At 41.8% G+C, this 27332-nt stretch overlaps 1 protein-coding gene across 1 annotated transcript; it reads right to left on the bottom strand.

The window, feature by feature from the left end:
• Positions 1-1093: 1093 nt before the first annotated feature.
• tmem74 (transmembrane protein 74) lies at positions 1094-27332 on the bottom strand. The gene is made up of 2 exons (XM_004915071.4): positions 27218-27332; positions 1094-2276 (listed from the first exon to the last, which is right to left on the bottom strand). Exon 2 carries the CDS (start codon positions 2226-2228, stop codon positions 1386-1388), a length of 843 nt encoding a protein of 280 aa, XP_004915128.1. The 5' UTR covers positions 2229-2276; positions 27218-27332; the 3' UTR covers positions 1094-1385.

Raw genomic sequence — 27332 nt, forward strand, 5'->3', positions numbered from 1 at the left:
GGACTTGTGGACCTTCCATGCGTATTGCCCTTTCCCTGTTTATCTACGTTTGGTTGTAATAAACCCCTGTGAAACAACCCCTGTGGCACGTGTGGTATTTCCCTGATTGTGCTAGCGGCTCATACGTCATACGTTGTGTGACAATTAGAGCTGAAGCCTTTTGAGTTCCAGGGTTACGTTTATGAATGGCGCCGTTATCTCCTTCATTCTGTTCCATTTACAATATGCATTGCTATAGCCATAATAAGTGTGGCCCTTACATGTGGGTGTTCACCATGACACCTAAGAGGATGTTGTACCACTAATGGCCAATGCCCTATTAACATGATTATGATTGACATATGAATCTGCCCATTACCAGACGTATCTCATAGGATTTTGCCTTTCGTCCTCCAATGTATGACAATGTTGTATTAGGTACTGCTGTTTTAGGTAAGCATCAAATCCACCATACGATTTGGCCAAATCCAAAACTGAATCCTAACCCATATCTGAAAAAAAAACATGCATATAGATTACATAATCACCACCTTCAGTTGTCACATGGTCAAAAGTCCTGGGATATTTATGGTATGGACAGAAGTAAGGATTTGGATTTGGTAAAAGGCTCAGATTTGGCTAAATACAGGATTTGGTGCATCCCTAGATTTAGATTGTGTTTTAGGCTTCAGGCATAAGTAGCAAAATGCGGTCCTAGTCAATTTCGTCAGTGCCTGAATGTTACAGGTAAACCATTGGTGAGAAAATGGCCTCCTTTGGTTCCATAAAGAGGGTGGTCATTTCAGCAAGCAAGCATGAGCAAAATTAGCCCAAATGTAAGGCTTTGTGGCAGTGTTGGCAGAGAGGCAAAGGTGGAAAATTGCCCCATGTATGTGAGAGGTAAAGTCAATTACTCCAGGGCAGGTCTGGCATTAGGAAGAGGGACATCACTGGTCTAAGCTAATGGCCCCCTTTGTGATGGGCACCTCTGTAAATGAGCCCAATGAGTTTGGTTAGGATTTGGCTTTGCTGTGTTCCCGAAGTCCAACACTGAGATATCATGAACGTATTATTGGACCCTTCCATAGAATGACTGTAATTTATACCCCAAAAAAAACATTCACTTTTTATTTTATTCCTTTACACATGACACCCAAACCATCTAACAAAATGCTAGAAACATTAATAAGCATTCATTATAGCCAAACAATTTACTGTTAGTCTTGGTTGTGGTGGTTAGTAGTAAATCACTGTACAAAGGGGGTTCAATGAGCGCCGATAGGCCCGAGTGTCTATACATACCATGGATCATGGCAGCTTTTTGTAAACAATCTTCTCCTTTTTGACTCTCAGTGTATCTCAGTCATTATCTAGTAATTAAAAAAAATGCTAAAACGCAGACAAGTCTAATTAACAATGTCGACAGTCTCTTCCTGAACCATTGCATTTTCATTCCCGCCTGACTTTGATTGGTTAAAATTAATAGAGCCATAGAGCTTTGCCGAGTCCTTAGCTGCCAGCGCCTTTCTCCTGTACAATTCCCCTTTCCACATCGATATCATTAATAAAATGGACAGTACCACTCCCCCGAGGGTTAACAAGCACAGCCCCGCTATCACGCATCTGTCCAAATGGGCACCAATGATGGCGTTCTCTTTCTCTATCTGTTCCATCTGCCTGGCGCTCGTGATGTTGGGATCTGAGCGGTTATCCCGGGGTACTAGGTAAGAAATGACTACTAGCAATACGCCCGTTACTAGAAAAGTCACTGCACTGATGAAGCCATAATCTACTGATTTCCCGGATGCTTCAGATACACCTTCATCATCTGACATTATGGAGGTTTCCTGGATCCCTTCTGATTGGATGTCTCTATCCGAACTATTACATACAGGCCCATGGCCATTCTTATTGGAAGGATGATGGGCTACAAGCTCTATGTTGACATTTTCATCAACATATGTAAAAGAAGTCTCTAGTTCTTCAACACAGCACACCTTCTTTCCATCCTTTATATAGACACTTTGAAAGTACTGCAAATCCTGGGTTTCTTCTGATGGGTCCAGTGGTATAGATTCATATTGGCCGGGAGAGACTGCCGTAGACACGTGGTGGTTCTCATAACAAAAAGCCTGTGGGTCTCTTATGTCATTCTTGCAGTCTTTGTAGCCCCAGTCCACGTTGTTACATTCATCGAGCTTCTGTGTTTTTCCGGCAATATGTAAAAGCTCCGTGCAAGCCATGGACATCTTCTATTCATGAAATCTGCCGCAATCCATTCTGTGTCTACAACTGCCCTAAGAAAAGGAAAACAAAAATATGAAGACTGGAGTCACTATATATAAAAGTAGAACCCAATGGCATTTGTATGTCTGGGGGGGAATACAGATCCACTTATGGTATTAATGCACGAGTGGTGAACTTTAGACTACTACTTGATAAGGTGATAATCTTGGGTGCTGGTTTTATTGGTTTTGGAGCATGTAGTCTAGGCCCTCATTGGAAATAATGAAATGTAATTCTTGCTAGCTACAAGAAATATTCTTGTGTACCTTCTTATAATGACCTAAGATCTTCTGATCATAAGATGAGCTTCTGGTTTATGGTTCACCTTCATTATAGCTGGCAGGTCTATAATCAAAGGATTCAGAGGCCTATAAATCTACTACATCAGATCCTTGTGGCTGTAATTCTATAGCACAGACAGGTTTATACAACATACAATTAAAGAAAAAGTGCTAGAGGTGTAAAGATATATATATATATATACCTTCATTTGTGGTTTTGGGGGCCACGCCATGAAAGAAAGTTAAGGTTATATTTGGGCAGGGATCTCCAACCTTTTTTACCTGTGAACCATATTCAAATGTAAAAAGACTTGGGGAGCAACACAAGCACCATAAAAGTTCATGGAGGATCCAAATAAGGGCTGTGATTGGCTATTAGGGGCCTCTATGCACCCTATCAGCTTACAGGGGGCTTTATTTGGTAGGAAATCTTGTTTTTATTCAACCAAAACTTGCCCCCAAGTCAGGAATTCAAAAATAACTCCCTGGTTTGGGGGCACTGAGAGCAACATCCAAGGGGTTGGGGAGCAACATGTTGCCCCTGAGCCACTGGTTGGGGATCACTGGATTAGGGAGTGAAGGTTTATTAAATCTCTTATAAATTTCTACAGCAGAGAGACTGGTAAAGCCATGCTTTTTTCCTATACCACAAACTATAATCACTTTATTTAGTAAATTAAACAATATTACAGAGCCCCCACCGTCCAACCACACAGATGCATTCATCTCCTAATACTGCATGGGAAATAGATTTGTATAATCATAATCTTGTTCTGTTTTCTCTTCTTTTATGAGTCATCTGGCAGCTTCAGCCTTGAAAATAAACATCCATTGTTTAGCCTCTGTCTGCTGTAGCCCTCCTTATCATCTCACAGCTTTTCTGAAGTGTTACAATCCACTTACAATTAGCCAGTATGATATGAATTGTTCTAAATCATGCCAGTGAGGTTATGTTCAGCTGTAGAACAATCAAGATTTTCTATTGGTATCGCTGAGGCCCAGTCTGCCCCCACAAAGAGATCGGTATTATCACTGCAGGCACGGCAATGGGCTCAGCACAACATAGTAGGAACATGCTTATTCTATAAAAACAACCATATGGTTCTGTGTCCAACCCAGTGCATATAATGATAACTCCTTTGTGGCACTGTTATCCATTACCTTGAGGTGGCCACAAGGACTCCTTACGGGACCATCACAGAAAATGTCCCGACTCAGCACAAGAAGTCACATGACTCCCGCTGCTTCAGGCTCCATTATACGCACTATTCGCTAGTCCTTAACTCATCATTGGGCATGGGTCTCCAGTTTCCCAATCATTAGCAGAGGCTCGGCAGGATGCTCTATTTTTATCGCAGGCCAAATGTCAATATCCATTACGTCTCTGCTGACTTCTACAGCTTTTTAGGTCTTTTAGGGAAAATGCACTCGCAGTAGATACTGACTAAAAACTTGGCATTCTCTCTAGATAAATGCAAACTTGTAGATCTGGGACATCGTTTAATGGTCCAGGTTATTTATAAATAATGTCATAATATGAATTTATTTCATGGAGAAATGATTACAAATCAACTACATAAAAGCTTTACAAAATATGCCTGTTTTTAGGCACAAATAACTCTTCTATTATGGCCTTTGGATCATGAACCCAATTCACCCTAGTACAAAGGCATTACTTACTAAAATGAAGACATATATTGAAGAATTTTTGCCATTTGCCTTGTCCCAATGAACTGCCTGAAGTGAGCTCTAATTATTCGAGACTCCTAAAGACTGGAACCTGGTAGAGATCCCATAGAAAGGCACTAGACCAGTGGTTCCCAACCTTCCTAATGCCGCGACCCTTTAATACAGTTCCTCATGTTGTGGTGACCCCCAACCATAAAATATGTGTTTTCCGATGGTCTTAGGCGGCCCCTGTGAAAGGGTAATTCGACCCCCAAAGGGGTCCCGACCCACAGGTTGAGAACTGCTGCACTAGACAGACAGATAATGCTTCCTAAGTAATAAATAGCTCAGTTTTAGTAGGAACCTGCACTGGCCTGGGGAACGTTATTAAGATGCACCATGCCGCCGCCATCTTTCCTGTCTCTTTCAGGTGTCCCTCTGTGTCTTAGATTAGACTCCAACTAAGGGTTGGCACCTGTCTGGTTTTGAACAGGACAGCCTGGTTTTCCCAGTATTGTCAAGATCACCATCTTATAGCCCTGCCCCGTGATGTCACATCCCCGTTGTTATGTGCACCAAAAGCTGGCAACCCTTCAACTAAAGGGCAGATTCATGTTTTTTTGCTATAAAATTCAATTGTTCCCTTAAAACCACAAAGAAATGTAAAAAATACACCATCTAAAAGCTATCGAGGTCATGTATAAGTCAATGGGAGCTGTGCAAAGCAAACAGTAACAATCAAAACACATCAGTTAATAGAGCTTCTCCAGCAGAATCCTGCATTGTAATCTGTTTTTCAAAAACACAGACAGAATTTTTTTATAATTAAATTTGAAATTTGACATGGGGCTTCATTTCCCAGGGTGCCACAGCCATGTGACCTGTGCTCTGATAAACTTCAGTCACACTTTACTGCTACGCTACAAGTTGGAATGATATCCCCCCCTCCCCCCAGCAGCCGATCAGCAGAACAATGGGAAGGGAGCAAGATAGCAGCTCCCAGTAGGTATCAGAATAGCACTCAATAGTAAGAAATCCAAGTCCGGCTTGGGACTCCCCCAGTTACATGGGAGTAGGAGAAACAATAGGTTAGCTGAAAGCAGTTCTAATGTGTAGCGCTGGCTGAAAGCTCAGACTCAGGCACAATGCACTGAGATGGCGCCTACACACCAATATTACAGCTACAAATACATTTGTTGGTTCAAGAATAAAAGGTTAAATGGCAGAGGGAATTATTTGCTATGTAAACAGTGTCATTTAGAAATAAAAAGTACCCCATAAAAATCATGACAGAATCCCTTCAATTTATGGTTTTAGACCTTTTTAAAGTTTTTTTTGTTTAAAAATCCATAAAAATTCCTAGAACAATTTGAGGTTTTCATGTTCTTTTTGATCTCGGACCGCCTTTTAATTAGTTTGTGCTCTTTCAATCCGAATCTTTTAATAAAAAGATATTTGTGGTTTTAAAGGAAAATAGTTTATTCATGGTTTCAAAAAACCTCTTAAACCACAAAAAGTCAGAATGCTGATAAATCTGCCTCTAATTTATGATGAGGAAAGCAAAGTCCTACCACAGAAGAGCTTGCACATAAATAAAGCATTGATAAAATTGATTGGTTGATAAAAGCTGCCATTCATGGAACCGAACCAATAAACTTTAGGGCTCATTTATTAATTCAGTGCATTAATCGGTGCCATTCCTTGCATCTTAAACCGCTACTTGCACTTACGCATATTCACACCAGTGCGCCTAATGGAGCTAAACCCTGGAGTTACCTCCCCCCAAAGGTGCTGGTAGCTCCAGGGTACCTACAGTGGCCTGTGTAAAGTGACATAGTCTACCTGCCTCTAAAGGAATGACATCCCAACAGCAATGTTTTTTAGCCCGATTTTGTCCAATTAGTGTAGAACACAAGTGTGTCACCATGACAACAATTAAGCCGGAACTGTGGGTAATATGCTGCATTGTGTGGATAACAATATGGCGACTTGTGCCTGGACTTGTAAATGAGTCCCAACGAATAGGTATTAGTTGGACCACTGCAGTATTCAGGTTTGAAGAAATACAGATCCAAAAGCACTTTGATCATAGTAAGGCATTTAAAGGACATGTAAAGTGGGTTTCAGTGGGGGTGCCAAAATATAAGTTAGTTAAGTTTTTTTCCCCTAGATGGTGCTCTAACGAACGCCAAGTGCCAAAGGATAGAAGGCCGGTAAGGAGGTGCCGGCACAGCACTTGTGGCTTTTCCATGGGCCGGGCAAAAAACTTTCAATCAATTACACTGGGGGGTTCCCAAGATTTTGCCACTCCTCAGACTTTACTTGTCCTTTAAAGAAGGAAAGCAGATGTGTTACTATTATATAGATTATATTATATAGAGCACTTGTGGCTTTTCCATGGGCCTGGGGAAAAAACTTAGCAATCAATTACACTGGGGGGTTCCTAAGATTTTGCCACTCCTCAGACTTTACTTGTCCTTTAAAGAAGGAAAGCAGATGTGTTACTATTATATAGATTAACAGAAACTCCCAAACTTGGGGGCGAATTTGCTGAATATTGCACTGAACCCAGTTTTTCAGATTTGGCCAAACCCCCGAATCCATCGTAAGGGATTCGGGCAAATACTGAACCGAATCCGAATTAGCATACGCTATTTCGGATTTGGAAAGGTAAAATATTCCACTTCCGTGTTCACGCGGCAACATTTAACCCTTACAAATCCTAATTAGCATATGGCGGCATACGGCGGAATCCGAACCCTGCTGAAAAAGGCCGAATTCTGGCTGAATACCGAACCGAATTCTGGATCCCTAATCTAAATTAGATAGAAATGTCTGACCTATGGCCCTTTAAAACAAAACATAGGGGTGGGGGGTTATTATATAAAGGTAGATGCCAAAAAAGTGCGGCTGCTGCTTCCATGCTTTTCCAGAACTAGATAAAAAACGTTAAGTTACAAATATGCTTTATTTCCCTCTTTTCACTGGAATTTTTTCTTAATTGAATTCCATGAATTTCCCTATATAAAGACTGAGAGAGAAAAGTTATATTCACTGCTTCTGGTCACAGTCCCTAATTATGGGCATGGTTTGCTAAGAGCCTGAAGCGTCCGTTGCAAATAAGAGATAATCATGGTCTCCTTTTCTTGGTAAACAAATTTGTGTGCTTTAGAAAACCATAGCAACCAATCATTTATTAAGTTTAATCAGGTCCTTGCAGGTAGAGTGCTTGATTAGTTGCCATGGGTTACTGGACTGGAGCCAATCTGGTCCATGACAGTAAAGAAGCCACTTAGCAGAGGAGCTTAGCGCTGCTTCCTATACAGTAATAGGCCACTTGAGCACTTTCTACTACTTCACTCTTATGGATCTGTTGGTTTCAGTTCTGTATCTGAAGGTGTTTGGTGAAAGATGCATTACAGGGACGATTGGTTTAGTTGCCGGTTAGCTAACAAAACACTAGGATTTTTAGAAAATCATTGGTCACTGATCAGGGGATTTAGCCAAATGCCTTTTTGGAGCCAAGAAAACTGGCACTGATGTCCAATTAGGAAGAAGACTTATCTCCTAGACCCCCAGATCTTAATACTAGTCATGAAAGGGATCCAAAATAGTCCAAAAACTATTACCGAATCTCTCTTATCAATTAAAAAGTCTTTAATGTCAAGACCAGTGGTGTAACTATAGAGGGATAAGCCCCCATGGGTCTTCTCTGAGGATATTCGCTACCCACACTGCTCAGCGTTGCTTTGAATGGCAGCCAATTGTAGCAGCTGGCATGTCTGTTGATCGTCCCCTCTGTATTGGGGCATCCAGTTGTTATTTGCTGGCAATTATTAATAGTTAATGTTTGTTTTGGCTTCCAATATTGCACTGCAATTGGGATCTGTAGTCCAGCAACAACAAAGTAAAGTGAGGTTGAGCGACAGTGCTGATGCCCTTATCCTTGCTGTTATGATGGGCCTTGGGTACAAGTACATGGTAAATGCAATCAATATGGTTTATACTCTTCAGAAGTTATTCTTTTTTAAGATTATATATAGATTTATTAATCAATCATGGATTGTTTTTACATCCTTTCCCCCTCCCTCTTACTGAGCAAATAGCCTCTGTATAATGAACGTTTTGCTTGCCCTTTGCCGGGGTCTCTGGCATAATGAACTGAGCTGCCCAATTACAGAGGCAGATGCGCTCGTGTGGTAGTTTATAAAATGATCAGATATTTGCCTGATTAGGCCCCCCAGTGGTGGGTTAAATAAGGCACCTGGGACAACAACAAAATCATACAGTTATTTCAACAAATAAAAAGCATAGAATACTTAACCTTTGAAATGGATACCTGCTCAGTCTGTAAAACAAGTTCTGAACATTTTACTGTTGGTACCATACCCAGTACCAGCTTATATCCTAATCCCACTCAGGCCTTATGAACAGATGTCCAAGGCACCCAACTGTCATCATTCACCCTTCTTCCTTCATGTTGCTTCCCTGCTTGCCACCTCCTTGTTGGGCACCCCCAGGATCTGCTCCCCTTTCCCTCGTTTATAACTTATGCCACCAACTCCCAACTTACTCACAAACTGGCAGGGCCAGAAGGCAGAAAAAGCTTGTGTTTAGCATCGTATTGCCCCTCCAAAGACATTGCTCCTGAGATTCATACTGTACATCTTCTACCTAGATGTGTGGAAAACAAACAGGCCTATGCTGCAGTATGAAGAAACTCCTGACAACTGCAGAAAGACCCCATGATAAACATGACCAACTGGACAAGTCTTTTCAAATGTATGATAAGAACACCAATGTGCATAAGGTCACTTACAAAACATTTCTCAAACATTTTTTGAACCTGGAAACAGCCCAGAATGTGGCCTAGGTAAGTGCTACTTACAAGATGAGGCCATGGTGAGTGGAACATACAATATGGGTAACCATAGATGTTCCTTGCCCAGAGAGGGCAAGGTGAACAGAACCTTTTAGGATAATAAACCACATTTGTAAACTGGTCATACAAAGGTTGAGGTTAGTGGTTTCTATGGAACTAATAACAACATCTGTACAGAGGCCAAGGTCAGGGTGACACTCTAAAAGAGTAAGCACAGATGTACCCTGCCCAGCTAGACAGTAACCACAGATTTGCAATATCAAGAAAGAACCAAAAGTAAGTGGCGCCCTTCCCAATGACACCAAGAATATGAGTATAGAGACACAAATAAATTATATATAGACTAAGAAGCCCTAGAAGCAACAAGATTTTGAATAATGATATTTGCTGTTAATCTAGCAAAACCACTATTTGTCTATATCAATTCTGGTGCCACTTAATTAAAGAAAGTGCCTGTATTAATTTATCCTCCAGTGGCCGTTATACAGGGGACCAATAAAAGGGCTGGCAGCTTAACGACATTCGAAGATTCATAGAAACCTATTGTTCCAGGTTCTCAACAAGAAACCCACGCCGCTTAAAAACACTGCACATTAATATCCATTCTGGGAAGCCCAAAATAAACGTGTTACTTGGCACCGCCGATAAAGAACAAATCATTTTCTCGTGTGCAGCTTATTTAGACGCATGGAGCTAAATTCTATCTACTGCCTGACAATCTCGACTTCTGCACTCTAGAGCTTCTCATTCAACTGCCTCACTCTGCAAATTGACCAGAAACGGTGTATTTCCCCCCCCCCCGCGCGCTAACAGACGTTAAAACGTGGGAAATCAAATGCAAATGACATGCAAAGCCGTAGCGAGGTTGCTATGTGGTTGGTACAATTAATTATAAACCCAGTGATTTTATTGGCTATCTGACCGCCATTAATAAGGCTTTCATCTGCCGTATTTAGGGCTTGACATTTTATGAAAGCGAGTCGCTGACAGTCAGGAGGCTTAGGAGATGACTGTTGGCCAATGGATTTTTGGCTTAAAGTCCACACAGTTTAAATTAGGAATCAAACAATGCCTTATTAATGGCGGTCAGATAGCTAATAAAATCACTGGGTTTATATGTCTTCAAATGCAAATGTTAAACCCAATGAAGTTGGCGCAGCCCGGCATAACACAAACAGACAAATGTGCGCCAGGAAGAGCTAACAAGGAGGCTGCCAGATGTTGCTGGATCTCCGCTCCTTCGGGTACTTATTGTGGCCAGCTGGTAAATTAAAGGTTGTCTGTCTCGGTGCCAAAGCTACTGAGTCGCTCTAATTAATACTGTCTGATTCTGATCATCTATAAACTAGTTTCATTGCAATTAAAAACTATTAGGAAAATATATGATAATGGAATTCATAAGCAGATGGGCAGAGACACTTCTCCGCTTACACAAGCCCTTTCACACTCCCAAGATCCTCTCTGCTTATAAGGTTCCCTGGGTTCTTGCCATCTTTTACTTTCCTGAATCTTTTCAGCCTCTTGGCATACTCTCCTCCGTAGATACAACGCTCTCCTGACTGCTTTGGTGCCCAACAGGGTCAACAAAAGATCTAGATTGTCTATAATTCTTTGTTGAAGGCACCAACCTGCTCATGTTAAGTGCGTCCACCTAGGACACAATATACATTAGGTACTACTGCTAATAAGCATAATAAAAGGTCATTTAAAGCTTCTTTTAAAGGGACAGTTCAGTGTAAAAATGAAACTGGGTAAAATAGTCAGACTGTGCAAAATAACAAATGTTTTCAATATAGTTAGTTGGCACAAATGTAATCTATAAAGGCTGGAGTGGGCAGATGTCTAACATAATAACCAGAACTCTACTGCTTTCAGCTGGGCCAATTCTGGGCCAATTTGAGCCCTTGGGGCCTACACAGATGTTCACAACTTTCCTGTGCTCCTCATCCAACCGGATTTTTAAAATTGCCCTTCTAGTAACTGTCTGATTTATTGGCCCCATACAGGGACAGATAAATTGCCCAGCTTAAATCTGTCCATGTATGGCCACCTTTAGTTTTAGAAGCTGCTTTAATACTTGGCAGTATAATATGACACACTTGAATTGGAGACTGAGCTGCTTTAATATACAAAAGGTTCTAGGTGCAAAAAAAAGTTTAAAATCATACTCTGGGCCAGTGACCAACAGAACACTAGTGACCAAACTTTACCAGAATGCTATTGCTTTTACACCCCCTCTATTCCTCGATGGCCTCAATCAAAAAATGGAAAAGGGAGATTCTCAACCTAAATTCAGATGACTGGATTAGGCCACATCAAGAGCTTGCAATTATCTACTTTGTTCCAAAACGAGACTGATAGAATTCAAAATACTTCCATCAACTGTATTACTGACCTGAGCAAGTGCCTAGAGTGGGGCAAGGGGAAAGACAAGACTGCCCAAGATGCCAGGAACCTAAGACCCCATTCATACATGTAATTCGGCCATGCCCCAGTATCCAAAAGCTCCACTCTAAATGACAGTGTCCTCCGGTTATTTCTCCAGAGGTGTGCCTAAAGGGAATGCCTAATGGAAATAATAGATAATATCATCCCACAAAACAACCAAATGAGGACAGAGCTACTAGGAAACTAATAGCAAGTGCTAAACTCGCTTTCTCCCTCCAGTGATTGATGTAATAAATATCTTGCAAACATGTGATGTGATGTGCCAGAACTAGAAGTTGCTGGGGCCACAGCGGAAACCACTTTGGAGCCCTATGAACTGTGGGAATAGGACAGGATTCATACATATATGCTGGAACTGCTGAACAGTCAGTGCCCCATTGGGCCCCAAATATTTACAGGGTCAACCTTCTCTGGAGTTACCACCCTGAATGAGGCCAAAACGCAATCTCTGCATAAAAAGGAAACCTTTGACATCCCCATGGTACTGACCCACTGACGGATAAATATGCTGTGACATATTAATACTTATTAAAAAAAGCATCAATGCACCCATTGCACCTTTTTTCTTTAGCCCAACCCCGACAAAGAGTAGAAATATGGTTGGCTTGAGAGCAGGACCTTCCTGTTTCTCGGGTACACCGTCTAGACTCCTGGGTTACACTCTGGTCAATGGATATACTCGTAAGCTCTCTCGTCTAATTTCCTAAGTGTGCCGGCATTCCAACTAAACCTGGATAGGAAACAGAGCTGCGCACAAGGGCGTATGATTCTCATTGAATTGCTGTAAAAATATTGCTGATTGTGCCAAGGTAACAGCAATGGCAAAAGCTTCATCATAACGGGAGCCATAATTAGAGCTCTGTTTCATGATAAGAGGGGAGGGGGTATAAAACAAATGATTATCTGTATGCTACACAGGAGCAGAAAGGGAGCTACTGTCATAACATTTCCCAAATATAAATTCACTCAACATTATTGCTGCCTTAGAGGAAAACTATACCTCCAAACAATGTACCGTATATACTCGAGTATAAGCCGAGTTTTTCAGCACCCAAAATGTGCTGAAAAATGCACCCTTGGCTTATACTCGAGTATATACGGTACTCGCCAACCCCAGACCCCCTGTGTGCTCTTCTGCACGCCCCTCCTTCCTGACTCCTTGCTCCTCCCCCTGGCGTGACGAAGTGACATCACACGCTCCCTGCATTAAATATCTTACTGTCTTATATATTGATATTGGTGAGTGCAGAGGATTTGTAATTTTTGTCAATTTCCATCAACCCCCGGAACCTTGTGCATTTTGTGGGAATCAGGGAGGGGTGGTCCAATAGCAACGCAAGTATTAATGAGTGATTCCTTCTCCAGGTGATCATGCTGTTAAGCCTGTGGGAGGCAGGGGGCACCCTCCTAGAGGAGGCAGTAGGGGGGAGCCTGGCATCTCGCATTCCCTGCACGTATTTGTTCAGTAAGATTGATAGATCCTAATTTTATTGGAATTTATTTTGATTATTGAAACTTAGCAGTAGCCGCTGCATTTCCCACCCTAGGCTTATACTCGAGTCAATAGGTTTTTCCAGTTTTCTTAAAAATTAGGTACCTCGGCTTATATTCGGATCGGCTTTTAATCAAGTATATTTGGTAGGTCTCTATAAAAATATATGGCATAAAACAGCTCATATATAAAACCCTCATTCATCTAAATAAACCATTTTTTTAAAAAATATACTTTTTTATTAATCCTGGATTCGTTCAAGATTTGTCCTTTTTCAGCAGGATTCGGATTTGACTGAATCCACGTTCCTGCCCAAACTGAATCCTTAATATCGAGTGGTTCTCTTTAAAACCTTCATTACCTAGTTTGCATATGCAAATAAGGATTTGTAATTGGTTCGGTATTCGCACTAATCTTTCACAAAGGGTTCGGGGTTTGGCAAAGCAGTGCTGCTGATTCAAATTCATTATATTGTTTCTAGTTTTTATAGTACAGGTATCAGACCCCTTATCCGGAAACCCAATATCCAGTAAGTTCCGAATTACGGAAAGGCCATCTCCCACAGACTCCATTTTAATCAAATAATTCACATTTTTAATAATGGTTTCCTTTTTCTCTGTAATAATAAAACAGTACCTGTATTGATCCCAACTAAGATATAATTACCCCTTATTGGGGCAGAACAGCCCTATTGGGTTTATTTAATGGTTAAATGATTCCCTTTTCTCTGTAATAATAAAACAGTACCTGTACTTGATCCCAACTAAGATATAATTACCCCTTATTGGGGGTAGAACAGTCCTATTGGGTTTATTTAATGGTTAAATCATTCCTTTTTCTCTGTAATAATAAAACAGTACCTGTACTTGATCCCAACTAAGATATAATTACCCCTTATTGGGGGCAGAACAGCCCTATTGGGTTTATTTAATGGTTAAATGATTCCTTTTTCTCTGTAATAATAAAACAGTACCTGTACTTGATCCCAACTAAGATATAATTACCCCTTATTGGGGGCAGAACAGCCCTATTGGGTTTATTTAATGGTTAAATGATTCCCTTTTCTCTGTAATAATAAAACAGTACCTGTACTTGATTTCAACTAAGATATAATTAATCCTTATTGGAGCCAAAACAATTCTATTGGGCTTAATTACTGTTTATATAATTCTTTTTTAGCAGACGTAAGGTAAGAGATCTGAATTACAGAAAGACCCCTTATTCGGAAAGCCCCCGGTCCCGAGTATTCTGGATAACGGGTCCCATACCTGTAATATAATAAGATATTAATGGTTTACTAACTGTCGTTCATGCCCCTCACCGATACAGCATTGGCTAAGGCAGCCAATGTTTGTGAAAGTCAGAAAAGAAAGAAAGAAGGAAGACAGATAGATAATAGAAATAATAGCAATAACTGCTGTAGCAAATCCAAGTGTTTTTCCTGGAGCCCTTTATGACCCCCGCTATGGAAACAGAGCTATAAGGAACAGTTTGACTGCAGCTCTGAATGGCTGCCGACTGCTGCTAAATGTTAATCACCAGCATTGGGATTAAGAGTGTTTATCCTATAGAACCATACCATTTTAGCTTTCTCTACGTACTCTATGTTAATACAACATTTATTTTGTACAAAGGACACACATTATTTGCATTGAAACTGGTATAGTGTGTGCATGGAGACTCTCCCCTTCATAATATGGATCAAATATGGAACTTACTGGTGCACAGGAATGGCTAATACTAGAACCAATGCAAACGAAAACCCGGTTTCTTGAAATGTCCATGATACTGCGCGTAAGAGACATGAAATTTGGGAGAAGGTTTAAGCTCCGAAGTGTCACTTCATTGCAACTTTATTTATATGTTCACATCGCGGCACTAAAGACAATGCTATATAATTAATTCCCTAATTATAGTGTAGAAATTACCAGCAGCCATTCAGTTTATCAATCTATTACTAAGGAAATAACACATGGATATGGGTACTAGTTACATTATAGAGCCATAAACGATCCTGCCTATCACAGCTTCACAAATGGACATAGACCCATTTGTGGAGGTTTAACTGGACACCATGTTCTTGGAATAACATATTATCATACTATCCCCAATCACACAATACCTTGTAGTGATGTGCAGGTTGGCAAAAACCTGACGTGCACCCATCCCACCCACACCCAACTCAACCTGACAAACTATTACTTTTTTTATATACCTGAACTTGACTTCCTTGTCACCAGAAATGGCAAAAACTAAGGGACACTTACACTGCAGCAGGAAGGGCCATGGGTAGAGTTCAACCTTCCATTCTTCTGCAACCCAATAAAGATGTTTTTCTGCCCCAAACCCACCCACCCATGGGCCCTTGGGTTTTGATCTGAAAATATCTTTCCATCAGTCCATGGACTGATCTGGATCATGATATTACTAACAGCTTTAGAAAGAAGGAGTAATAGTTTAAGGAGACAGATAATATAGCCGTCTTGCTGTCTTGGCTCCTCCAGACCAAATTGGAAGCCTATTGACCCATGTATTGGGCCCTTGGGAGTGCCTGTCTGGCCCATATATGGCAGATATCTATCTAGTGGGTGGCCAAATTGGGCAGAGATCTTACTGTGTATGTCCAACTTCAGAGATAAGCAGGCTGTTCCTGATTCATTCTCTACTGTTACTATACACGGGCCAATTCTAGCTGCCGATAACGGTCCCTTAGACCGATTCGGCAGCTAATCGCCCCGTGTATGGGCACTACCGACGGGCCTGCCCAACCGATATCTGGCCTGAAATTGCCCAGATATCGGGCAGGTTAAAAAATCTAGTCGGATCGGTGAACGCATCGGCTCGTTGACTTTGCCTATACCCATCGTTATAATTCGGTCGTTTGGCCCTGGGGCAAAACTATCAAATTAACCTTGATTCTCCCGATATCGCCCAGCCATAGGTGGGGGGTATTGGGAGAAGATCCGCTCGCTTGGCGATCGCCAAGCAAGCGGATCTGAAGGTGTATGGGCACCTTTAGTCACTACAAAGTGTTTACTCATTACCTTTCTGATGTGTGGAGGAAAAATGAAGCAAAGCAAGGAGTGGTCCTTCCAATATTTCCCTTGGCTCTCTCTATATATCAAGTACCTCTCTAGCGCCTCTAGAACATGCAACTTCAGTTTTCTGCTAAAAATTCAAAACAGAAATGTTTCAGGCCAGGCCTCTGTTTCTGATATTCTCAGATTCGCTTTCATCTGGTATGGTACCTATGGATTGAAGGAAAGCTGATGTAATTCCTATATTTAAAAAGGGATGACGATCTCAGTCTGCCAATTATCGGCCAGTAAGTCTGACATCCATGGTGGGAAAGTTATTTGAAGGCTTGTTAAGGGGTCACATACAGAATTATGTACTGGAGAATGTAATTATGAGCAGTAATCAGCATGGCTTTATGAAGGACAGGTCATGTCAGACCAATATGATTGCCTTTTATGATGAGGTAAGCTGGGGGGATGCAGTAGATATAATCTATTTGGATTTTGCCAAAGCATTTGATACCGTTCCCCACAAACGACTGCTTTCTAAGCTAAGGTCTGTTGGTCTTAGTGAAGTCGTTTGCACATGGATAGAAAACTGGCTACAGGATCGGGTACAGAGGGTGGTTGTTAATGGCACATTCTCTACTTGGAATAAGGTTCTCAGTGGGGTCCCTCAGGGTTCTGTACTGGGTCCACTTATATAGAACTTGTTCATTAATCACATAGGGGAAGGTATCGTAAGTAATGTACAGTAGATGACACAAAACTCTGTAGCCAAATTAATTCCATCCAGTATGTGGCATCCTTGCAGCAGGATCTTGACCAACTGGCAATCTTGGCGGCTAAGTGGCAGATGAGATTTAATATGGATAAATGTAAGGTCATGCCATATATATAAAAATATGCAGCCACTTATACCCTTAATGGGACTGCACTAGGCAAATCCATAATGGAGAAGGACCTTGGAGTCCTTGTAGATAATAAACTTGGCTGTAGCAAGCAATTCCAGGCAGCAGCTGCAAGGGCAAACAGGGTTTTGAGCTGTATTAAAAGGGGTATAGATTCACGGGAGGAGGGGGTTATTCTTCCCCTTTACAGAGCGCTGGTAAGGCCCCATCTAGAATTTGCTGTTCAGTTTTGGTCTCCAGTGCTCAAACGGGACATTATTGAGTTAGAGAGGGTCCAGAGAGGGGCAACTAAGCTGGTAAAGGGTATGGAAAGTCTCAGTTATGAATAAAGACTGGCCAAGTTGGGTCTGTTTACACTGGAGAAGAGGCGCTTAAGAGGTGACATGATAACTATGTATAAATATATAAAGGGATCATATAATAACCTCTCTAATGCTTTATTTACCAGTAGGTCCTTCCAACGGACACGAGGCCACCCACTCTGATTACAAGAAAGGTTACTGTGAGAGCTGTGAAGGAATTCCCTCCCCGAATCAGTTGTACTGGCTGATACATTATATAGCTTCAAAAGGGGTTGGATGGCTTTTTAGCAAGTGAGGGAATACAGGGGTAGGGGAGATAGCTCTCAGTACAAGTGAGGGAATACAGGGGTAGGGGAGATAGCTCTCAGTACAAGTGAGGGAATACAGGGGTAGGGGGGATAGCTCTCAGTACAAGTGAGGGAATACAGGGTTATGGGAGATAGCTCTCAGTACAAGTGAGGGAATACAGGGGTAGGGGAGATAGCTCTCAGTACAAGTGAGGGAATACAGGGGTATGGGAGATAGCTCTCAGTACAAGTGAGGGAATACAGGGGTATGGGAGATAGCTCTCAGTACAAGTGAGGGAATACAGGGGTATGGGAGATAGCTCTCAGTACAAGTGAGGGAATACAGGGGTAGGGGAGATAGCTCTCAGTACAAGTGAGGGAATACAGGGGTATGGGAGATAGCTCTCAGTACAAGTGAGGGAATACAGGGTTATGGGAGATAGCTCTCAGTACAAGTGAGGGAATACAGGGGTAGGGGGGATAGCTCTCAGTACAAGTGAGGGAATACAGGGGTAGGGGAGATAGCTCTCAGTACAAGTGAGGGAATACAGGGTTATGGGAGATAGCTCTCAGTACAAGTGAGGGAATACAGGGGTAGGGGGGATAGCTCTCAGTACAAGTGAGGGAATACAGGGGTAGGGGAGATAGCTCTCAGTACAAGTGAGGGAATACAGGGGTAGGGGAGATAGCTCTCAGTACAAGTGAGGGAATACAGGGGTATGGGAGATAGCTCTCAGTACAAGTGAGGGAATACAGGGGTATGGGAGATAGCTCTCAGTACAAGTGAGGGAATACAGGGGTAGGGGAGATAGCTCTCAGTACAAGTGAGGGAATACAGGGGTAGGGGGGATAGCTCTCAGTACAAGTGAGGGAATACAGGGTTATGGGAGATAGCTCTCAGTACAAGTGAGGGAATACAGGGGTAGGGGGGATAGCTCTCAGTACAAGTGAGGGAATACAGGGGTAGGGGAGATAGCTCTCAGTACAAGTGAGGGAATACAGGGGTATGGGAGATAACTCTTAGTACAAGTGAGGGAATACAGGGGTAGGGGAGATAGCTCTCAGTACAAGTGAGGGAATACAGGGGTAGGGGAGATAGCTCTCAGTACAAGTGAGGGAATACAGGGGTAGGGGGGATAGCTCTCAGTACAAGTGAGGGAATACAGGGGTAGGGGAGATAGCTCTCAGTACAAGTGAGGGAATACAGGGTTATGGGAGATAGCTCTCAGTACAAGTGAGGGAATACAGGGGTAGGGGAGATAGCTCTCAGTACAAGTGAGGGAATACAGGGGTAGGGGGGATATCTCTCAGTACAAGTGAGGGAATACAGGGGTAGGGGAGATAGCTCTCAGTACAAGTGAGGGAATACAGGGGTAGGGGAGATAGCTCTCAGTACAAGTGAGGGAATACAGGGGTAGGGGGGATAGCTCTCAGTACAAGTGAGGGAATACAGGGGTATGGGAGATAGCTCTTAGTACAACTTGATCCAGGGACTGGTCCGATTGCCATCTTGGGGTCAGGAAGGAATTTTTCCCCTTAGAAACAAATTAGAGAGGCTTCAGATGGGGTTTTTGCCTTCCTCTGGACCAACTAGCAGTTAGGCAGGTTAGATATATGCATTATGGTTGAAATGGATGGACATGTGCCTTTTTTCAACCTAACTTACTATGTTTGCTTGTTTCTTGCACAGAGCCTTTCGAATGCCGGATCTCCTGCCCTTGCTCAGTACAAGTACTTGGCTAATCGTTCCCTGGGTGAGGGGACTGCCAAGAGAATTGAGATTATAAAAAGGCTTTAGTTATTTTAAATTCAGTGGCAGCAATGTGGGCTTGATGCATGAAGCTTTGCTTTATTTGCCAAGAATTAAATGTGCGCTAATTTAATTTTTCATCCTTTCATCCAAGCAATATTTCAGATGGAATATGATAAAGCAAATGGAAGCCAGACATAGGGGACAGAGTGGCCAGAATGACATTACTGTCAGCTGTTTCTCCAATAGGCACACCATGTTATTCACTAGAACGGAGCCACTGCAGGGTCAGGACTCGATGTTCCATTATTTTCTCTTTCCTGTCGTCTCTTTCCCTCCCATCTTCCCCCTTTCTCACATACCCATTTCCATATAATTTCTACTTGTCTACTTGTCACTCCTCTGTTCGCCTTATCTGCAAATATCCAACTCTCATTGGATTTGTGGCTACAATGAATTAGGATAGAGTCCTGCACAGATTCAGTTGGGCAGACCCGTGCCCAACCTGGAACTCACAACCCAGACCCACTGACCCACCTTTCAAGTTACCTGTTACCCATTCTCCGTTACCCGACCCTACCGACATTAACCAAATCTTTAACCTGACCTGGAGACCTACACAGACTATAAGTGACATCGTAGGGGGGCAGAAGTGATCACTCCGGTGGCAGAACCAACCAGGTCATGGGGAAAAAATTACTTTTATCTCAGGGGGGGAATGCGAGCCTGTAATTGGCCTGGGTACCACAGCAGGGTACACGCCGACCAACCGCATGTTCAGGGAATTGGGGTCTTTCTGCCCAAAACCCAACCACTTTGCAGATATTTCCTGGATACCCATCCCAAGTAGCATACATGGTGGCTAGTAAATCCAAGTCCAGTTATTATGGCAGAAACTAACACACATGTGCCCATTATCTTCTGCCCCAGACTGAGCAAAATAAACTCACCAGAAGTCATTTGCCTTATGAGCTAAAATAACATTTTCTCAGGAGGTTTCTTTAGACCCCACCATGGGATTCTTCCTAGGTTTGGAACAAAAAGCACCAATCTCCATAAGAAGCACAGCAGCACAGGGATTATTTATGATCACAGCTACAAGTGCAGTGACCAATTCTGTATGCAAAGTGGTGTATTTTTTAGCCAAAATGCAGCATTCTCTCCCACAATTCCAGCATATTTTTGGCCAGTAGTGTAACTAGGTTGCCACAAGCCCTGCTGCAGTTACTGGACTTGGGCCACCATGCCCAAGCCCCCCACCCCAGGGCCATCTCTGGCACCCTCTTCCTCCAGGAATGTGGCCCTTACCCTCTCCGATGCAGGTGCAAAATCCTATTTACTCCAGTCCTCCAAGTTGTGCAGCCCTTGCTCCGGCCAGCCCCAAAGGGACACAGGCCCTGGTGTAGTGGCACCCCGTGCACCCCCAGTAGTTACACTGATTGCACCTGCGCAACTGCACTTGAATTTTGACCCAAACTGGGTGCAAGTTGTGCCTGTCTCATGTGTACATGTGTGTGTCATTTCCAGAGTCTGTATTTAAAGCAGCATTTTACCTAATTAATTAACTGGTTCCTTACTATTGTCAATAGACACAGCTACAGAGAGAAGGCACTGGAAACCAAGTGCAGGAGCGGGTATAGACACAAGTGCCTTAGTGAACTGCAAGAATATGCGCTCTCCCCAGCGTCCATTTTAGAGCAGCCGTGCTTGCGTGCGTTCGTTTGTGACCCCTCCTGTCTGGTGCATTACTGTGGGTCCAATGTACTGTATGGAATTTAATTTTCTAATTTCAGCCTTTCCACATAGATAACACAATTGTGCTGCTGGAGGGTCGAGTTCGGACAACCCTGATTGATCCCGTTTCTAAGTGTCTGTCTGGCTTCCGCCCTGAGAACGGCTCCCAAGGGGCAAGCAGTAAATCTCCAGAGCTGAGCCACTTTAGATGTAGAACAGGTGAAGGAGCAGAGATTTATATCCCCCTGCCTTGGCAACGTTAGTCTCCCTTCTGCACATTTATTTCCCTTGCTCTATTTCTATTTATTGCCACTCTCTTCCCTACAACTCGCCCAGGCTCATTCCCTGTGTCCCCTCTGTTAATCTTTCTCCTGATACAGAATAAAGAATGAAATGTGATTTATAATGCGCTTATGATGTGCCACATTCATTCCCTCATGCTTTATTTGCGGCACACATGGCTGCCATAGATATCCCCTGTATAATGATGCTGGGTCATTATCTCAACAGACAGGGAATCCTGGGAAATAAACCACACTCAGATCTCGCTCTAATACATACTGGGATATTTGTGGCAAGGCAACTCCCTGCTTGGAGATTAAAGAGCAACAAAGCCATAGAGACAACAGTTTCTTAGAGCTTCTGCGTATGCCTACGGCCCTTCAACTATGTTTGTTACTTTGACTTAAAGAAAATATAAACCTTGGTAACAAATAAATGTAACATTCCTCTCACAAACTCTACATTTTTGTTTTTTAGTTTTCAAGATAATTTTACCCTGCCAATGGCGCTGTTGTTTCACAACCATTTCATTATATTAGCAGGGTAGAAAACTGCTAATATCTTGGAAAACAATTAATTGGGAAAGTGCTCAGAAGAACTCACTGACCAATTTTACATTCATTGGTTTCCAGGGTTTATATTTTCCTTTAAATCACTGAACACTGTGAACTCTATATAAAATAAGAACTTTGTTACTATGTGATTCTACGTGGTTACAGATACAGTCATAGCTGAGCTGCTACTCTATATATACATATATGTATAGAGAGAGAAAAGAGAGAGAGAGAAAGGGAGTGAGAAAGGTAGGGAGAGAGAGGGGGGGGGAGAAAGAGAAAGAAAAAAAGAAGAAGAGAGAGAGGTGAGAGAGAGCGAGAGAGAGAGAGAGAGAGAGAGAGAGAGAGAGAGAGAGAGAGAGGAAAAGAGATAACAGGACCTAAGGAGAGAAGGAGAAAGAGAGGGAGAGAGAAAGGGGACGAGAGAAAGAAGGAGGGAAAAGGGATAGAAAAGAGAGAGAGAAAAAGAGAGGATGAGAGAGACAGGGATAAAAAGGGAAATAGAGAAAGGGAGGTAGGGAGAGAGGGGGAGAAAGAGGGACAGCGAGGGGGGGGGGGGAAGGGAGAGCAACACTGTGGAACCTGTAAATTCCATGCAGGCTGCTCCATTAGGCATGAATCCCCCATAGGCATCAGGTGCCAAACTACAATTCCCAGCCTTTCAGTCATCTCAGCAGCAGTCACACCTGTGTCTCTAGGAGCCATATACAGTTGCTAGGGGTGTCACTGCATAGGAACACAATGGCACAGCCAGGGCCTCCAATGCTCACCTGTGTGTGCCCTGCAGCATTAAGCACACCTATATGCCCCCCCACTGGAGATGTGGGCCAACAGAACATGCATTTTAGTTGGGGAAAAGAATACTATTTAGCTCAAAAAATGCTTGTACATGTATGGGACCTGTTATCCAGAATGCTTGGGACCTGGGGTTTTCCGGATAAGGTATCTTTCCGTAATTTGGATCTCCATATCTTAACTCTGCTAAAAATCATTTAAACATTAAATACACCCAATAGGCTTGTTGTGTCCCCAATAAGGGGTAATTATATCTTAGTTGGGATCAAGTACAGGTACTGTTTTATTATTACAGAGAAAAGGGAATCATTTAACCATTAAATAAACCCAATAGGGCTGTTCTGCCCCCAATAAGGGGTAATTATATCTTAGTTGGGATCAAGTACAGGTACTGTTTTATTATTACAGAGAAAAGGGAATCATTTAACCATTAAATAAACCCAATAGGGCTGTTCTGCCCCCAATAAGGGGTAATTATATCTTAGTTGGGATCAAGTACAGGTACTGTTTTATTATTACAGAGAAAAGGGAATCATTTAACCATTAAATAAACCCAATAGGGCTGTTCTGCCCCAATAAGGGGTAATTATATCTTAGTTGGGATCAAGTACAGGTACTGTTTTATTATTACAGAGAAAAGGGAATCATTTAACCATTAAATAAACCCAATAGGGCTGTTCTGCCCCCAATAAGGGGTAATTATATCTTAGTTGGGATCAAGTACAGGTACTGTTTTATTATTACAGAGAAAAGGGAATCATTTAACCATTAAATAAACCCAATAGGGCTGTTCTGCCCCCAATAAGGGGTAATTATATCTTAGTTGGGATCAAGTACAGGTACTGTTTTATTATTACAGAGAAAAGGGAATCATTTAACCATTAAATAAACCCAAGAGGGCTGTTCTGCCCCCAATAAGGGGTAATTATATCTTAGTTGGGATCAAGTACAAGTACTGTTTTATTATTACAGAGAAAAGGGAATTATTTTTTAAAAATTAGAATTATTTGCTTATAATGGAGTCTATGGGAGATGGCCTTTCCGTAATTCAGAACTTTCTGGATAACGTGTTTCGGGATAAGGGATCCCATACCTGTAGTAAGCCCTATGCCGCCCACTTTTCCTGTGGGGGGGAAACAAACTTGCTATGATAGGTGCCCTATAATTCTTTAAGGGCAATGGCATGCAGGGAGAGCAAGCACTTACAGTAGCAATAGCAAACACTGCCAGTTCCACGCCTTTAGGGCAGAGACTGATGTGAGTGATTGAACATTCCCCTGTGAGATGTTGGTTATACCTAAATGACTATAAAACCTTGGTTGGAGTCTCAGCTACCCCAGTAGATATGGCTCCTGTATCATCCCTTATGTACAGCAGCCCCTTGTACAGAATGTACATTATCCAGTCCCTGCTTTTTGCAGCCTTGTCACTTGTCACTGCTGATGAAGTCGGAACAGGGAGGGGCAGCAGATTTGCCCAGTACACTTGCAACAAACCTGCCTATATCCCACCATATATCCCATATATCCCACCAGGCACACTGCATATTTACACACTAATCGGTATCAGGGCTGTAAGACACATCGGCTGCCATAGTTACGCCGGGCACTTCTACGTTCCAATCTCATTTGTTCTACGAGTGCCTCTTCCATTTCATGGCAGAGATTCTGCACTGCTGGTTCTGACTCATGGAACAATGTTGTTCTCCTCCAGGCAAGTTTCCCACAATGCATGCTTGTTCTGTCTGTTAGTCAGCTAGGGTCACAGTTTCACAAGTCAGTGCCAGCAGTGCAGAGAATAGAAAGTTTCTGAGATTGACATACTCTGTCACTGTGCAAGGGACCAAGGGGATAAGGGGTCTTTCCGTAATTTGGATCTCAATACCTTAAGTGTACTAAAAAATCAATAAAACATTAATTAAACCCAATAAGATTGTTTTGCATCCAATAAGGATTATTTATATCTTAGTTGGGATCAATTAAAAGTTACTGTTTTATTATTACAGAGAAAAAAGAAATCCGTTTTAAAATTCGGAATTATTTGATTAAAATGGAGTCTATGGGAGACGGGCTTTCCGTAATTCGGAGCTTTCTGGATAACGGGTTTCCGGATAAGGGATCCTATACATGTATTAGCACTAAAGCCCTTTATTGTATTTGCACAGACAACTCGTTTCTGCCCCTCCTGTAGAAATTTCCCTGCATTTCTAGTTTTGTGGAAGGATCTGCGGCCCCTTTTATTCCCCCTCACCCTGACATTCATGGGGTTTCCATTTGCTTAATCTGCTTTCAAACAGACTTAGCCCTATTATTTTTCTTCTTAAACAACCAGGGCTCTGTACAGGTAGGGAATCTATTATACAGAAACCCCCTATGCAGAACACTCCACAATACAGCTCCTATAAAGTCCATTATATGAAAATGTAAATTATTATTATTATTTTTCCATAAGTCACTTGTACTTGATAGTAACTAAGCTGCATAACTCCAATGCAGTGGCAAAACCATCCTATTGGGTTTATTTTTGATTGTATGAAAAATGATGGTGATCTAAATTACAGAATGATCCCCTATGAAGTAACCCTAGGTCCCAAGCACTTTGGATAATAGATCACATACCCGTTATCCTTATGGAAACATCTAGGCACCTGCAATCCATAGCCCAGACCCCGACACTAGTGCAACATTATGCCAAATCCCAAAAGTCAGATCAGTGGGGAAATATTGTCAGAAATGATGAACAGAATTATATATAGGTAAATAGATAGATAGATAGATAGATAGATAGATAGATAGATAAATAGATAGATAGATAGATAGATAGATAGATAGATAGATAGATAGATAGATAGATAGATCAATAAATACAATAGATGATAGGTGATAGATAGTTAAATCCACATATACAATACATAGATTATAGATGATAGATAGATAGATAGATAGATAGATAGATAGATAGATGATAGATAGATAGATGAATAGATAGATAGATTCATATATACAATATATAGATGATAGATAGATAGATAGATAGATAGATAGATAGATGATAGATAGATAGATCCATATATACAGTAAATTGATAGCCAGATATATAGATAGATAGATAAATAGATAGATAGATAGATAGATAGATAGATAGATAGATAGATAGATAGATCCATATATACAATAAATAAATAAATAAATAAATAAATAGATAGATGATAGATAGATAGATGATAGATAGATCCATATATACAATAGATAGATGATAAATAGATAGATAGATGATAGATAGATAGATAGATAGATAGATAGATCCATATATACAATAAAGTGATAGCCATATATATATAGATAGATAGATAGATAGATAGATAGATGATAGATAGATTGATAGATAGATGATAAACAGATAGACAGATAGATAGATATAGATAGATCCATATATACAATAAATAAATAAATAGATAGATAATAGATAGATAGATAGATGATAGATAGATGATAGATAGATAGATCCATATATACAATAGATGATAGATAGACAGATGACAGATATACAACAAATAGATTGAGAGATGACAGATAAACAATAGATAGATAGATGATAGAGAGATGGAAATCAATTGCTAAAAATATAGCTTAATAGGTGGCATATAAATTGTTATTGATAGAAAGCTAGCTAGATAATGGATAGATAGATATAGATAGATGATAGATAGATAGATAGATAGATAGATGATAGACAAATAGAGAACAGATAGGATAGAATAGACAGATAGAGTGTAAGAGAGAGAAATATGGGTGAATAGATATTGTAGAATAATACGCCAGATATAAATAAACTGATAGGCAAATTGTAGGTAGATATAATTAGTGAGAAATAGATACTTACAGAGAGACACAGTAGAAATAATTAGGTAGATCCAGACAATTGGGTTTTTGAACAGAGAGAGATATAGATACTTAGAGAAAGAGGTGGCAGAAATAATGAGGGGTAGATAATTAGATTCACAGACAGATAGTACCTAGACATAATTAGTTGGATCACAATATCCCAGTCAGTGTGAGGTTAATAGGAATAATGGATAAGCCATGAAACAGGAGCCCATAGGAGGCAGACAGACAGACAGACAGACAGGGGGCTGTTATGGCAGCAGCAGGTTATTAGAGTGAGGAGATGCTGAGGATTCTCAGAGGGAAGGGGATAATCCCAGGGGCCACACTGCCGGCAGGAATAAGCTCCGATCAGACAGAACATAAGAGCCCATCACTGTCGGTGCTGCTGGGGCTCCTGTAGCGCAGCGACGCTTTGATCCTAACTCTCATTTACTTTCAGCCGCTAAACAACTAGCAGAACCCAACAGTGACAAGTACCGGACTAACTGAATAAACACTCTATATATACAATATATACAATTACAAACACTGACAAGGACTTGCCCATCAGCATGGACACAAGAAGGGGCACCGAGCCAAGCGCAGCCAGTCGCTCCTGCAGGGAAAGCGCTCAGGAGTTCGCTGCAAAAACGCTGCGCTTTCTCTCATCCTGGGACACTCACCTGCCTGCGCTCCCTGCCGCCCAACTGCCACTTCTGCCGCTCCTCTGTCTCTCCTCTGCCCGACAGCTGCCAGCTCTGCTCCTGCTGCTCATAGGGACGGGCTGAGCTGGGAGTG

The sequence above is a fragment of the Xenopus tropicalis genome, chromosome 6 (assembly GCF_000004195.4).
Source record: "Xenopus tropicalis strain Nigerian chromosome 6, UCB_Xtro_10.0, whole genome shotgun sequence".
Lineage (NCBI taxonomy): Eukaryota > Metazoa > Chordata > Amphibia > Anura > Pipidae > Xenopus > Xenopus tropicalis.